Raw genomic sequence first — 15,110 nt, 5'->3', positions numbered from 1 at the left:
TAAAATTAATACAAAATAACAAATTTATTAAATACAATCTGCATATAGAATACCACGAGATTGTCTCCTTTTGGAGTCCCAACAAGGAATCATCTTTACTTGCTGAGAGCACAGCAAGCCGGAGACCCAGGGCATTTCAGAATCACCTAGAGCCTACCGGCATCTACTCCTCTCCCCACCCCCGCCCAGGCTGGCCTGGTAACCAGCACAGTTCTAGAACCAGAATTCTGATCCCTGGATGGGAATTCCGGCTTTGCCTCTTACAGCTGTGCAGCTCTCTGAGTCCCAGATACTGTGCCTATAAAATGGGCTAACGGAAGAACTGCTTTCACAGGAGCGTTGGGCGGTTTAGGTGATTTCATGACATAAAGTGCTTGGGAAAGAGCAGCCTGTCTCAGTCAGTCTAGGCTGTATAACAAAGTACCACAGACTGGATAGCTTATAGACAACAGACATTTATTTCTTGGAGTTCTGGAGGCTGAATGTCTGAGATCAGGGAGCCAGTGTGGTCAGGTTTTGGTGAGGACCCTCTTCTGAGTTGCAGACTGCCAACTTCTTTCTCATTGTATCCTCCCAAGGCGGAAAGACAGCCAGGGATCTCATTGGGGTCCCTTTTCTAAGGGCACTAATTCCATTCATGAGGCTCTACCTTCATGACCCAATCACCTCCCAAAGGCCACACCTCCTAGTATCATCCCTCTGGGGGTTAGGGTTTCAAGGTATGAATCTGGGAGGAACACAAATATTCAGTCCATAACACAGACCCTCAATAATTTTAACCTTTGTAATGTCACTGTGAGTTTATTCCTCATTTTTTTCTGAGAAAGAGATGCTATATATTGTTATTATCTGGGAAAGGGAAAGGAAACTCAGAGAGGTAGAGGGATTCTCCAAGGTCACACAGCCACTAAAGCAAAAGCAGCAAAGCTGGGATCTGGACTCCAGACCCAGAGCTCTTCCCATTATGCCATGTTTCCTAAGAGAACCCCCCGAGCCACATCATGGAGGATGAGGCTGGAGTCTCATTCCTGTCTCTCTGCCACTCCAGCCTCATCCTCTGTGGCTTGGTGGGGGAAGAGGTCTCCTGACTACCACTCTGATCTGCCATGACCCTTCGTCTCGTCCGCATAGAGAATCCGCTTCCCTCCGTCAGTGGGGCATTCAAGGCTCTTTGTTAGGAAGGCACGACCTCATCTCGTGCCTTCTTTCCCAGCCTCACATGTGGCTAGTTGCCCATCCAGTCACACACGGTCAAACCACATGGCTCCTTCAACCAGACAGCTCCACAGCCCAGCCCGTTTACCCAGCAGCCTCTCTCGTCCCACAAGACGTGGCTCAAACGCCACCTATACCCAGGGTCACTGCTGCTGTGGCATCCCTGACACCAGGATTTAGCCCAAAAGCATGCTGCCATTTATCTAGGTGACTAGGTGTCCTTAGTCCAGTGCCCTTGTGGACGGTCTCTGCCTCACTCACTGTCACCTCCCCCCCACAAAGCTCTGAGCCAGTTCCTGGCCCTCCCCAGCGGGGGATACAGTGTAGCAGTTAAGACCACGGGCTTTGGAATTAAGACTATTGGGCTCAAACCCTGCTCTGCAACTGATCAGCTGCATGACCTTGGACACGTCTGTTTAACCCCTACATGCCTCAGTTTCCCCAACCGGGAAATTTGGGTAATAACATACTACCCCACGGGATACGGTTTAATGAGACGATATGTGTAATGTCAATTACGGATGCTGGGCACACAGATAGCCCTCTTTAAAATGGGAGCTAATTGCTGGTTGCTCTGGATCAAACGCCAGCCCCGAGGCTGCCTGGTGCAAACCCACCCCAGCCTGCAGCTTCCTCTCCTCTTCCCTCTCCGAGTACCACAATCAACCCTGAAGTCGGGGCCATCACAGGCCATCAGCAGTGTTTCCAAAACAGCAGCCACGAAGAGCTCAAGCTGGCCTGCTGCCCAGCAGCTCGTGGGAGGCTGCCCTGCTCTGCGGATGGCTAGGAGAACTTGGGGTTCGGGAGTGGAGGCGGCTCCTGCTGCCCGCTCTGAGCCCTGAACTAGAGCCGTGCGGCCAGGGGAGGGCTCTCCGCCGGGACAGGACGTCCCGTTGAAATCAGCTGCACAGGGCTCCGCACACAGGTCTCTCCCTCCCTCGCCCCAGCACGTTCAGCCTGGCGCCCCATCCCCTCCCTGGGAGTCGGGGTCTCTCACCTTGAGCCCGCTGCTTTCCGCTTCAGAGCCCGGGTCCACGCCAGTGATGTAAATGCCCAGGCCGTACTCGGCTCCCCCACGGATGGTGAGGCCCAGGGACCGGCCGTCCCCCAGCACCAGGTTCACCTGCAGGAGGGAGGGAAGAGAGTATTCGAGGGCCTGGAGGGCACCGGGAACGTTGGGGGGCACCCCCTCCCATACTCTGACGGGCACACCTATTCAGGCCTGCAAGATCTCCTGGAACATTCCGGTTTCTGCCCCAGCTCCGCCCCTGGTTTGCTGAGTGACTTGGGGAAGTCCCTCTCCCCTCTGTGGGTCACAGGTACAAGTGCGGTAAAAGGAAGGCGCTGAGGAGAGGACCTCCAGGGACCCCTCTGGTGCTAACGCTCTAGACACTCCAGGTTTTCATGCGTTCCTCAGAGCATGGTGGCCACAGACTCTCCAGGCCTCCACTGGCTGCACTTGACTATACGCCCTTCAGTCAGGGAGTGCCCGTCAGGCTGCGGACCCTCCACCCAGCTCCCTCACCTCCCATCCTCCCACCTTAGGATCAAGGCTAAGTCCAGGTGCAGGGCCCCACCACCTGCCACCCCAGGGGTCTCCCGCCTCCCCAGGGGCCACAGCAGTGTCGCTTCAGCAGCCATTCATTCCACAAGCGCAGGGAGCACCCACTAAGGGCAGACCCAGTGCCAGGCCAGGGGGTGTGGAGATGACCCAGACACAGGCCTGCTCCCCAGGGCTCAGAGTCCTGAGGGGCAGAGAGACCAGTAAACACACCTTCATGGCACCGCGTGATCAGAGCCAGATGGGGTGACTTGCGGGCTGTGTGGGTGCAGAGGAGGAGCAATGGTCCCGCCTGGAGGTGGGGGGATGGGTGGGGAGGGGCTTCCTGGCGAAAGTGACATACATCTCTGATGAGACTGGAGGGTGGGCAGGAGTCAACCAGGCAAGGGTAGGGCAAGGGCAAGAGGGGCATTCAGGGTCATGGGACAGCAGTAGGAGAGCACACGTCACACAGGACCAGAGAAGTGAGGCACTGTGGCCAGAGCAGGGAGCGCCGGGGGTGGGATGGGGGCCGGGGAGGTGGGTGACTGGGCAGGGGAGGCTGGGGCAGATACAGGAAGCGTCAGAATCTATGCCGGAACCTGCAGGAACATGCAGGTTAAGTGTGCCTTGCGTTTGAAAGGGGAACTTACAAAAAGAAGTGTCCAGAACAGCTGGAACCTACCCCAAAAGGACAGAAAACATCCCGCAACAAGTTAAGACCCAGTGACCTGTAAGGGGCCTAAAGAGAGCACAGTGTGACCACCCACAGGAGAGGAAGGGATGGAGGTCCCGGCGGGCATCAGGGGAGGGCAAATGTCATGGTGTTAGGGAAGCCATCCAACTAGCTTTCTATTTCCGAAAAGTCATTCATCTAAGAGTTATCAGGGGCTCTGCACCAGCCACCAGGAGAAGCTTTCTACATTTATTATCTTCCTTCTTTGACCCCCCCGCCCCCGCCGCCGCCGGAGGTCAGTGGGGTGGTGCTGAAGAGGACTGACTCAGGTCCAAACTGCCCAGTGGGGGCCCGGCTGTGTGACCTTGGGCAAGTTACTTCACCTCTCTGTGCCTCAGCGTCCTCACCTAGAAAATGAGGATGAAAATAGTGTCTGCCTTATAAGGTTACTAGGGAGAGGATCAAATTGAGAGACAAATGGAGGCTAGTCTCTGGCCCACAGTAAACGCTCAATAGATGCTAGCCACTGTTGGTGCTACTTTGCACGGGACAAAACCAGACAAGGCCACACAGCCGCAGCTGACACCTACTGGCTGGCAGGCCACTGTCGGGAGACAGCCCTACACACAGAACGACTCTACATGGTTTGGTTCTAAGACTGTAGACTCTGCAGCATGTCAGGGAGGCCCATCCCTGTGGGAGAGTGCCAGGCCGTGCTGCCCAGTGGAGTGGCCCCAGCCCCTTTAGTCCAGAGCCAGCCCCCCATCTCCTCATCAGACACCATGACCACATTATAAGGAGAGCATCCGTGAGGCCCACAGAAGCCTCAGGGGGACTTGTGAGCAGTCACCCAGAAGAATGTCAGAGTTCTGGGAACAGCAGGCTCTGGGGACGCTTGAAGTCGGACTTGGGAACAACTTCCTAGCCCCCTCCCTTCCCCAGTGCAGCTCCAGGGCTGGGAGAGGTTTGAGGTGACCTAGGTCCACCCTGGTTCACCCTGGTCCCTCATCACATCCAGGTCTGTGTGTTTGGAAGGTGACAGTGTGGTGGCTGCCTGTGTAGACTCTGAAGCCAGACTGTGGAAGTTTAATCCCGGCAATGACACTCGCTAGGTGTGTAACACTGGGCAAGTTACTTCACCTCTCTGTGCCTCAGTTTTCTCATCTATAAAATGGGGGAAACAATCACAGCAAATTTATTGGGTTGTTGTGAGTGATGAACGGGTGTATCTACTTGGAGCACTTAGAATCATGACACAGCAGAAGCACGCACACAGCGTCAGCTACTGTTATTATCTTCAAACTGTCCCTCTTGGGCAAGCCATGGCACTGAGCTTGGGCAGGTACGATCTGGAAAGCATGAGGAAGCCTTCTTCACGCGAGAGAATGAACATGGGCTGCTTCTCAGACAGGGACAGGCCGTGCGCACGTGAGCCGGTGCTGGTATTCCATCCAGTGCAAACCAAACCCCAACTCCGCACTGGGCACAGGTTCAGGGGAGAATCTAACTGGGTCCCTGTCCTCAGAGGAACCCCTGAGCTGGAGTATTGGCTGTTGATGGCTCACAGCTGAGTGCCTGCCAGGATCTGCCTCACCTAAGGTCATAGCCTCCCTGGAGCAGCTCCCATCCAATGACTAGCTGATGCAGACGAGCGAAAGCCTGACCCCTGCCTCAATTCAGGACAACCTTGCAAGTCACCCCCAGCTCCAGAGCTCCCTTGGGAACAGTCAAGGCCTCTGCAGAGATGGTATCACAGCCTACTCCTCCCTCCGCCCAGTCCTGATTCCTCATGCCTTTTCTGGTGGAGTTCCCAGGGCATTGCATTGCTGCTGTAATAAATGACCACGGATTTAGGGGCTTAAAACAATACAGATTTATTATCTCAAAGCTCTGGAGGTCAAAAGTCTACAGTGGGTCAACAGGATTGCATTCCTTCTAGAGGTTCTTGGGGAGAACCCACTTTCTTGCCCTTTCTAGCTTCTAGAGGCCACTTGCATTCTTGGGCTCATGGCCCCATCCTTCATCTTCAAAGCCAGCAGTGTAGCATCTTCTGATCTCTCTCTCTCTCTGCTCCTGGCATCACACCACCTTTTTCTGACTCTGACACTCCTGCCTTCTTCTAAGGACACTTGTGATCACATCGGGTCCATCCACATAATCCAGGATAATGTCTCTATTTCAAGATCCTCATCTGAATCACACCTGGAAAGTCCCTTTGCCATGTAAAGTGACCTGTTCACAGGCTCCAGAGATTAGGAGGTAGACGTCTTTGGGGCATCATTACTCTGTCTACCACAGGCACATTCCTATAAACCTCTTTCAGGGAAATCTTGGTCTCAGAGTCCATTCCTGGGAGCCTGAGCACAGACAGAGCATCCCAGAAATATGACCTCCAAGCCCTGAGGGCTGAGGGGGTCAACCAGGGCAAAGGGAGGGCAAGAATGTGTGCAAAAGCTCAGAAACAGGACAGAGAAAGGCCCCCTGGGATCACTGCAGGGTTCTGTTTGGTGGGAGAGTGGCAGGGAAGGAAGGTATGGCACTCGCCTGTGGCGGGGGGGCAGTGAGCGAGGTCAACAAGACTGGGCTTCAAGCAGGAGAGAAAAGGCTCAGATTCGGATTTTAGGAAGACTCCTGGGGAGGGCTAGCAGCAGACGAGGCCAACTTCTGGAGCTCCTTTAAGACAAGGTGTGTGCCTTACGACGCGGGTGGGGTGAGGGAAGGCGAGCTTCACACCTGGGGGACGTCAGTGAGGCTGGCTGAGGACAGAGTGGCAGTTACCGCCTCAAACCCGGATGGATCCTTCCTGCAGGCTGTGCTGCTGCGGCATGGAACAAGGCAGGCCTGGCCTGGGGGCCTCACACCAAGGCTCCAGCCCAGTTCACTTGGTGGCGTGGGTCAGTCCCTCCCCCATTCCCACGCCCACCTGGTCTCTCCAGCTCCGGGACATGAAGATTCTGGGGGGAGAGAGCAGACAGGAACCCAGGAGCACACAGACGGCTGTGGTCCCCGCCTTTGAATAGTAAGGATGAAAACAAACCCCACTGCCTGCCAGTCACTTCCCCATAAATCCTTCACATGGGAATAAAACGGAGTCTTCATCCCAGGACTGTAATAACAGACCTATCAACAGCAGGGTATCTGCTTCAATCACCTGCTGGAAATTCCACCAGCACTTGGCAGGAAACAAAACTCACCTATGGGAAAGGGCACTAAGCTGTGAGAGGCAGCCTGGCACAGTGAAAAGAATATCATTCCCACCAATAATAAGAATATAATGATAACTCACTAAATCAATTGGTTAATAAACGTTTTGAGTCTTTCCTAGATCCCAGGCATTGTGCTCAGCACTTTACATGCCTTACTTCGTTGAGTCCTCTTTCCTCCTCTATGGTTTCTCTTATTATCCCCATTTTCCAGGTAAGGAAAGTGAGGCCAGAGAGGTGAAGTGACATGGCCAAGGTCAAACAGCTGGCAGAGCCTAGGCATTTAATCCGCTCACTGCACTGCCTCCCACAGGCCTGAGTTCGTATACTGGTTCTGCCCTTTACTCCTGGGCAACCCTGGGGCAGGGCCTGTTGCTTTTCTGATCTTCAGTTTCCCCATCAGTGAAATGAGAGTTGCACAGCTTGCCCGGCGCAGGCACTGCCATCCCCCTTCCCACCTTCCTCTAGAACCCCAACCCTGTCCAGGAAGCAGCGTGAGCAGCCTCAGGGGATGACATCAATAAACATTTGGGGACAAAAATGATATGAAAGGTACCTAGCACCTAGGAAGCATTGGATAAATGATGGCTGTTACTGCAATGAATTACTATGCCCCAGGCACTATCCTCTGTGCACATGATTTATTGATTCTTGAAACAGCCCCATATGGCTGCTATGACCATCCCCAAACCATGCCTAGGGAAGCTTAAGTGACTCACCCAAGGTCAAGTGTCTCACCCAAGGTCACACAGTCAGGGAGTTCTGATACCAGGTGCGATACTGTGATTTATACTAAGAAATATGTATTTTGTCTTTGTCTTCGTTCCTGGCACTGAGCTCCTGAAACCTTTGTAAATTCCTAGGTGATAAGAGCACTAAGCACATCTGTTGTTCTAATGAGGTGACTCTGATTGGCCTCCTGGAGGGTGGCTGGTCCCCAGAAAGACCAAGCCATGATTAGAAGCTTGGAATTTTCAGCCCCACCCCAATTTCTCCAGAGCGGGAAGAGGGGCTGGAAGTGGAGTTAATAACTGATCGTGCACGGGACTTCCCTGGTGGTCTGGTGGTAAGGAATCCGCCTTGCAATGCAGCGGACGCGGGTTTGATCCCAGGTCAGTGATCCCACATGCCGCAGGTAGCAACTAAGATCCCACATGTCGCGGGTAGCAACTAAGCCTGTGTGCCACAACTACTGAGCTCGTGCGCCTCAACTAGAGAGAGAAAACCCGCACACCACAACTAGAGAGAAGCCCACGTGCCACAATGAAGAGTCCGCGCACCGCATCGAAGATCCCGCATGCCGCAACTAAGACCCGACGCAGCCAAAAAAAAAAAATTTTTTTTTAAATTGATCATGCCTACATGATGAAGGCTCCACAAAAATCCCAATAGTATGGGGTTCAGAGAGCTTCTGGGTCAGTGAACAGGTGGAGGTACGGGGAGAGTGGTGCACCTGGAGGGGGCATGGAAGCTCTGCATCCCTTCCCACATAACCTGCCCTACACATCCCTTCCATCTGGATGTTCATCTGTATCCTTTACCGTATCCTTTTATAATAAACTGGTGCACAGTAAGTAAACTGTTTTCCTGAGTTCTGTGAGTCACTTTAGCAAATTAATCAAAGCTGAGACGGGGTCAGGGGAACCTCTGAGTTACAGCCGATCAGTCGGAAGCACAGCTGATAACCTGGACTTGCAACTGGTATCTGAAGTGGGGACAGGTAGGGGGTTGTTTCATGGGACTGAGTCCTTAACCTGTGGGACTGGACACTCTCTCCAGGTAGACAGTGTCAGAATTGAGTTAAATTGTAAGACATCCAGCTGGTGTCGCAGAGAATTGCTTGGTGGGAACCCCCCACCCACCCACATCTGGTGTCAGAAGCGCTGTGAGTGTGATGGTAAAGGAGAAACACAGGAGGAGAACTGTAGGTTTTTCTTCAGAGCCGGTCCCAAAGGCTCCTCGCCTTCCATTCCCAGCTGGGCCCCAGCCTGAGCTAAGGGGCAGGCCCCTCCTTATCTCTGCGGCTGCTGAAGGCATGAGCTTGGGGGAGCAGCCGCTGCTGCAGAGGGTCTGCCTGCTCAGCCTGGAGCGGGGCCTTGGGACCGAGCAACCACTGAGACTTGCTCACTTGCTCATGGGCCAGTGACCCTGGCAGGGGGCAGTAGGGGACTTTGGGCCCTGCATTTTAATTCAGTCATTCATGTAATAAATACTTACTGAGCACCTCCACTGTGCCAGGCACTGATCCAGGCACTTTGGGCGTACCAGGGCCCAGAACCAAGAGCCTTACACAGTGATGGGGAGAGGAGGCCCTACCACCGTCTCCATGTTATACAAGAGGAGATTCAGGCTCAGAGAGGTTATGTAACTTATCCAAGGTCACACAGCTGGCAAGTGGTGGAGCCAGGACTTGAACCCAGGCAGCCTGGTTCCAATGTCTTACTCTCCCTGCCTCGCTGACACCATACTATCTAACTCCCACAACAGACCTGTTCCAGGTTTTTCATACAGTGGCTACATCTGTACTATAGAGGCTGGGGGTTAGCCCAGAATGGGAAGCTGGAACACTGAACAACTCTGCACCCTGTTCGCCTCTGACGATATGATGGTGACTTGAGAGCAGACAGGCCTGATTCCCAGAGGCGCTACCTGTGTCCTTCCCTTCTGTTCCTTCCTTCAGCCTCATGGGATGGTTCTCACACTTCAGTATGGAGAAGGGCATTCCTAGCAAGGGCTGCAAGACCAGAACCAGCTTCAGTGGACAGCTTAGGAGGTTTTCAAGGGTAATTTTGCTACATGTGATTTTTACACCACTATTGCCCTGAGAACTCATTTCCCTAGAAGGTGTGTTCCCACTGGGGTTGAGGTTAGGATTTTTGAAGTTTGGCATGGGAAGTCTGGGAGTCTGGTCGTGGCTATCTGGAATATTAGCTGAGACCAGGCTGCTGGAGAGAAGAGAATCAGGCCAGCGGGCCAGAAGTGAGGGCTCCAGAGACATTTCCCCCATGCCCTTCCTCAACAGGAAAAGGGGGGCTCCATGTTGTATCAGCAAAAGGAGGAACGGGGTGGGGGCGTGTAGAAGCTTCAGCCTGGAGCTATAAAATCTGTGAAGGCTTCTCTGGTGTGGTTCAGGGTATTTCCTGACTCCTGAGGTATCTGGGTCCTCCCTGGAGCATGATTCCCTCAGCCTTTGCCTTCTACATTTCTATATACGTTACTCTAAGACTCCCCGAGGGCACCCTACATCCTCCCAATCCTCCCACCCACTCAATTCCAGTGGCAGGGTCCTTCTCTCTAAGACTTGAAGATGCCATGCTCATTCCCACCTCAGGGCCTTTGCACATGCTGTCCTTGCTGCCTGGCATTTTCAATGCTCAGAATGGTACGTGGCAGCTCCACCTTCCTCTCTCAGTCGCAGCTCAGAAGTCATCTCCTCAGAGAGGTTTTCCCTGCCCACCTCATCTGAAGCACAGCCTCTTCCCCATCACCCTCTAACCCGCTTCCTGATTTTATTTTCCTTCCATCAATCTTCACCACCTAGGGCTTCCCTGGTGGCGCAGTGGTTGAGAGTCTGCCTGCCGATGCAGGGGACACGGGTTCCGGGAAGATCCCACATGCTGCGGAGCGGCTGGGCCCGTGAGCCACGGCCGCTGAGCTTGCGTGTCCGGAGCCTGTGCTCCGCAACGGGAGAGGCCACAACAGTGAGAGGCCTGCGTACCGCAAAAAAAAAAAAAAAAAAAAAAAACTTCACCACCTTAATTATCTTGCTCATTTATGCTCATCTCTGGATTTTTGTCTCACGCCTCCTCCGACTTCCAAACTCACTGGAAGCTTCCCCAGAGCAAGGTTTCATGTCTCTTGTCCATTTCTCCATTCCCACCTCCCATAATAGCGTCGGGCATAGGTGCTCGCTAAGTGTGGACTGACTCGCTCAATGGGTCCTAGTTGCCGCAGTGCCCCCTGAATGTCGGATCTTGCATCTGTAAAATGTGCATAAGGACACCTACCCCCTGGGGAAGCCAGGAGGATTCAGTGAGATGCTGTAAGCACAGAATCAGCACATGGTGAGCTCTTACTATTTTAAGTTCATGCCCTATACAGGGAAGAGCTTGAGAAAAAGATAAAGCAAGTTCTCTACCCACCCTGGAAGGCTGGCCTTGAAAATGACTCAGTGCCACAGGCTGTGCTGCTTTCTCAAGATGGCCAGAGAGCAACATCGCCTGGCGGGGAGGGGGATATGAGCCCACCTCTGCAACCCTGGCCACCTTGAAGAAGCCCAGGCAGGCTCTGACGGTGCATACGAACTGGCTACCCCACTACCTCCTGCCTGGCACAGAAGCCCCCGCCATCTCTGCCGCTTCCTGCATATCGACATTTGAGCAAAGAACACAAAACACATTAAATAAATGTTATGGTCTTATGGACAGGAAAAGAGAGCTGAGAAAGAGTCTCCAGAGGGAAGGCGGTTGGCTCAGAGCCCCAAGCTGTGTCAAGGTCTTAAAACACCAGAGACCAAAGTCATGGTCATGCTTTGACCATGGTCATGGTCACACCAAAGTCATGCTTACAGGAATAACTTTCTTGGTCCCAGGAGCAACCATAGGGCACAATGCAAACAGCACCCGGAGTGAACCTTAAATATCAGGGGGACCATCTCTCACTCCTTTCTAAAGAAACAGTCATGGTCTTGGGGAGGAAGGCTCTGTAGGGGGCATCTACTGATGCCCCTGGCCGTCTTCTTCAGGTTACAACACCCCATGGTGCTTTGGGCTACAACCCCTCCTCCACCGGCCACAGTCTTGGTGTTCCTGTCCATCAAAGGGCACCTCCCCGCCAGCCAATCAGGTGCTCCCTCCCTGGAATATGAATCTTGAGGGGAAGGATGCAGAGAACAGAAACCATGGGGATCCCTTTCTTCCTGGAGACTGCACCCTGAGCCCCTCAGCTTCAGTTCTGGGGCTGCCCACACCCTTCCAGTAAATTCTGACTTTGTGGAAGGTGACCAGGACCGGTTTCTGGTTTCTCTTCCTTACAACCTGAGACCCACACTGCAAAAGGTGCCCTGTGGAGCTTGGAGTCATGGCAGCTGCGTGTGGCCATGGCCTGGGTCTGAACCACTGAGAAGTTAAATCATCTCTAGTGTAAATCATCCGAGCTTTCTCTCTTCCTCTTTCCGCTCTAGGGGCTACAGGGGGACTAGGCTTCAACCAGAAGGGGGCGGTATCCCAGAGGATGGCAGACGGAGAGCAGAGCTGCCCCATCAGCCTAGATGGTCCCCTTTACCCTGCTATGTGAGGGGAAGATGATCTAGGTTATTTAAATCATGATATTGGGGCTCTTGCGGCAGCAGCTTGGTGTGAATTACGATATGTGGTGCAAAGGTTAAAACGAAAAGAAAACCCTTCAGGTGGGACTTGAGGGAGAGACGAAGGCCAGAGCCCCTACAGGCCAACCCCCTTCTTCCAGCCTCTAAGAAACTTCCCTATTCTGGGTCTGGCAAGGAGAATGTGGCCTTGATGGCCAGCCCGCCATTCCCAGCCCTCCACCTCCAGGAGGCCCGGCGAGGCCAAGGCCCAGAGGCTCACCTTTTTCTCATCCCCGCCTTGCAGGAGGTGTAGGGTGCTCCTCCGGTCACCCTCGTGCTGCCGCAGGGTGCTGCCTTGGGGTGGGGGCAGGCCCGAGGGCGGAGAGATGCTGCGGCCTTGGGGGTCTACCCAGGTGTAGATATGGTTGGTGACGTAGCCGCCGGGGATGCGCCCCGCTGAGTACACCGACAGCACCAGCTTCTTGGAGCCCTTGAGAGCCTAGAGAGAGAGAGAGAGACACGAGTTAGCAGGAAAGGGGACAGTGAGGGATTATCCAGAACTTGCTTCCTCTCAGGACCCCACCCATGGAGCAGGCGACCAGCTCATAAATGTCTTCCCTTTACTAGCCCTCAATTTTGTCCTATGGAAATGAGGACACCTGTCTCACCCCACGCCGGCCCCCGTCTTGAAGTAGTCCAAACACGTGAAATAGGACCTCTCAGCATACCTGTGCAGGACAGAGCAGGCCTACAACTGCATCCTTATGAGGGCCTGCTGGGCAGGCCTCAGGGAACTTGGATTCTGAGCGTTCCCACCATTCCCTAACAATAAGGGCAGCTTGCCGTGCCTGGATTATTTGTGCAAACCATGTGGGGGCCTGGGATGTGGGTACAGACGGAGGTGCCTACCTCTGGTGCTGAGTCTCTAATGAGCATCCCTGGTAGACAACATTTCGCACGTGTTGTTACAACTCAGTGCTGGAGGAATCAAGCCCATCCTGTGTGGCTGCACAGAGAGAGGACTCAGATGCTCCTGCCTGGTTTCCTGCAGACTTTGCCTCGCGTGCTGCTCCTGTGTTCACTGTGCTGTGTATCCTTTTGCTGTAACAAATCTTAGCCACAAGCCCAGTCATACGCTGAACCCGTGAGCCCTTATGGAAACTGGGGGTGGCCTTGGTGACCCCGATAAATTACTAGACAAGAGAGTCAAGAGATAAAAATACTGATACTAATGGTGGCTTAACAATGATCAAGGGTCTGTATGTAAGAAACACTTGGCTCTGTACCTGATGTGCTTTAGCCCCTGAAATCCTCATGGAATCCAATCCAATCCAATGATTTAGCGGACGCAAACGAGCGAAATGACCTGCCCGCACAGCCAGTACGGGGTTCCTTTCGTACAGCAACTAATTTTGAGTGTGCATACCACCTTGACTCGACACTTTCTAGTGTGGGGATGGAACAGCCACAGGGAGAGGTGAACCCAAACTCTGAGCCCTGGGAGCGGCCATGTTGCTTTCCCATGATGCACCTGTACTGACACAAAGCCCTTTATTCAGGGAGACGGTCACTTAGCAGTGGGATTAACAGCAAACATAGCCCTAAACCTGGGACTTCTGAGCCAATGAGAGATAGTACCTGCCCGTGGGAAAATTCACGCTGCCGTTAAAATCGCATTTTACAATCATTACAAAGTATTTGTAATGCCATGGATGTGTGATACATTTTAATGTTAAGTGCGGTCAAAAGGATATAAATCCTGTCTTACAGTGTGACCTCAGTTATGTTAAGAGAAAAATTACACAGGAAAGAAGAAAGGAAACTGAGGAGTAACATGCCAAGAAGCAGTGCTTCTCTCGGGGTGGCAGAATTATGGGTGATTATTATTTTGTCCTTCCTGTTTCTCAATATTTTCCAAATGTTCCGGAATGCGTTCAATGCCGGACAACAGCAATATACATAAAAGGGTAGGGAGGCACTTAGCTCTCTGAATCTGTGGAGCACCGGGTTCTACTGACCCCCCAGTTCTCTTGGCAGACAAAAGGGGTCAAGGGTGGGGCTTTCAAAGACAGTGAGTGGGGAGCCCTGGCTGGGCGGGGCTGCCAGACAAGGACACTGGGCCACAGGACTGGACACTCTGACATCTGAACCTCTTCCAGAGGAGGACGGGCAAGCTGGAGTGACCCTCAATTCCACAGCTTAATGCCAGTCCCGGGTGGAGGGATAACGAGAGGATGGCAGCTCTCCAAAATCCTGCTTGTGAACTAGATTTCTGAGAAGATGAGCAGAGAAGGATTGTACAGTGTTCTTTTCCCATTCCCTGGGACTTCCCTGACAGGACAGTTGGGAAAATAAAACCTCTGTGAAGTTTGAGATGCAGGATGGAGGAAGCCGTAGACCAAGTGGGCTTCTGCCAGAACTCAGGGCATGAGCACCCTCCGCAGAAGCCCCTGCAGCCTCTGAGCGGTCTTCCCGACCCTTCTGCCCTGCCCGCTGCTCCCTCCTCCTCCGTGAAGGCACTGCTGCAGCTCTGATGCTGCTCCAACTGGCCTGCCTCTTCTTTGCTCCCTTCCCTGGACAGACGGTGAGTCTGAGCCCCATCACTCATCAACAAGGGCTGACCGAGCCTACTGTGTGCTGGGCGTGGAGAGAGCAAAGTGGGCATATCCTCATGGCACCTACAGCCTGGAGAGAGACAAGGCTCTGTCAGGCACACAGTAGGTCCTCAGAAAAACCTGGTTGTCCTGACTGGATGAGGAAGCACATATATGGCCTCCAAAGGAATCATAGCATGCACAGGCATCATCCTGCAGCCACCTTCCTCATCTGATCCGGAAGGCTGCGCTGGAACTAGGGACGGGGAAGGCAAGTGGAAAGAATGGACGTTGTGGATTTGGGCAGCACTGGACTTAAGTCGCTTCTGTCACCTGTAGGTCAGGAGCCCTGGGGCCGGCTGCTTCCTCTCTGAAAGTAGCCCACATGGGATGCAAGACAATGCCCACCTCTCAGGATTGCGTGGGTTAAATGAAACAGTGTGCTTGAGGGCCGGGCCTCTGCACACAGTGGGGGGTCAGCAGGTAGCAGAGCCCACTCGCCTCTCCTCCCAGGAGTGATCACATTGAGAAGGGAAACCAGGTGTACATAAGCATTGTCCAAGGAGTTAAAAAAAAA

The 15,110-nt window shown here is 53.4% G+C and overlaps 1 protein-coding gene across 5 annotated transcripts in view; it reads right to left on the bottom strand.

Moving 5' to 3' along the window:
* WHRN (whirlin) overlaps positions 1–15,110 on the bottom strand; it is a 93,153-nt gene that overhangs the window by 55,535 nt on the left and 22,508 nt on the right. For all 5 annotated transcript variants that reach the window (XM_081236539.1, XM_081236535.1, XM_081236536.1 and 2 more), the window contains exons 2-3: positions 12,220–12,438; positions 2,213–2,338 (exon numbers count right to left, since the gene is read on the bottom strand). In XM_081236539.1, the coding sequence (XP_081092665.1) occupies positions 2,213–2,338; positions 12,220–12,438 (345 nt within the window). The remainder of the gene's footprint in view (positions 1–2,212; positions 2,339–12,219; positions 12,439–15,110) is intronic.

The sequence above is a fragment of the Mesoplodon bidens genome (genome assembly GCF_964165515.1).
Source record: "Mesoplodon bidens genome assembly, chromosome: 6".
Classification (NCBI taxonomy): domain Eukaryota; kingdom Metazoa; phylum Chordata; class Mammalia; order Artiodactyla; family Ziphiidae; genus Mesoplodon; species Mesoplodon bidens.
The sequence above is the reverse complement of the archived record's forward strand: the minus strand, read 5'-3'. Positions and strand labels throughout refer to the sequence as shown.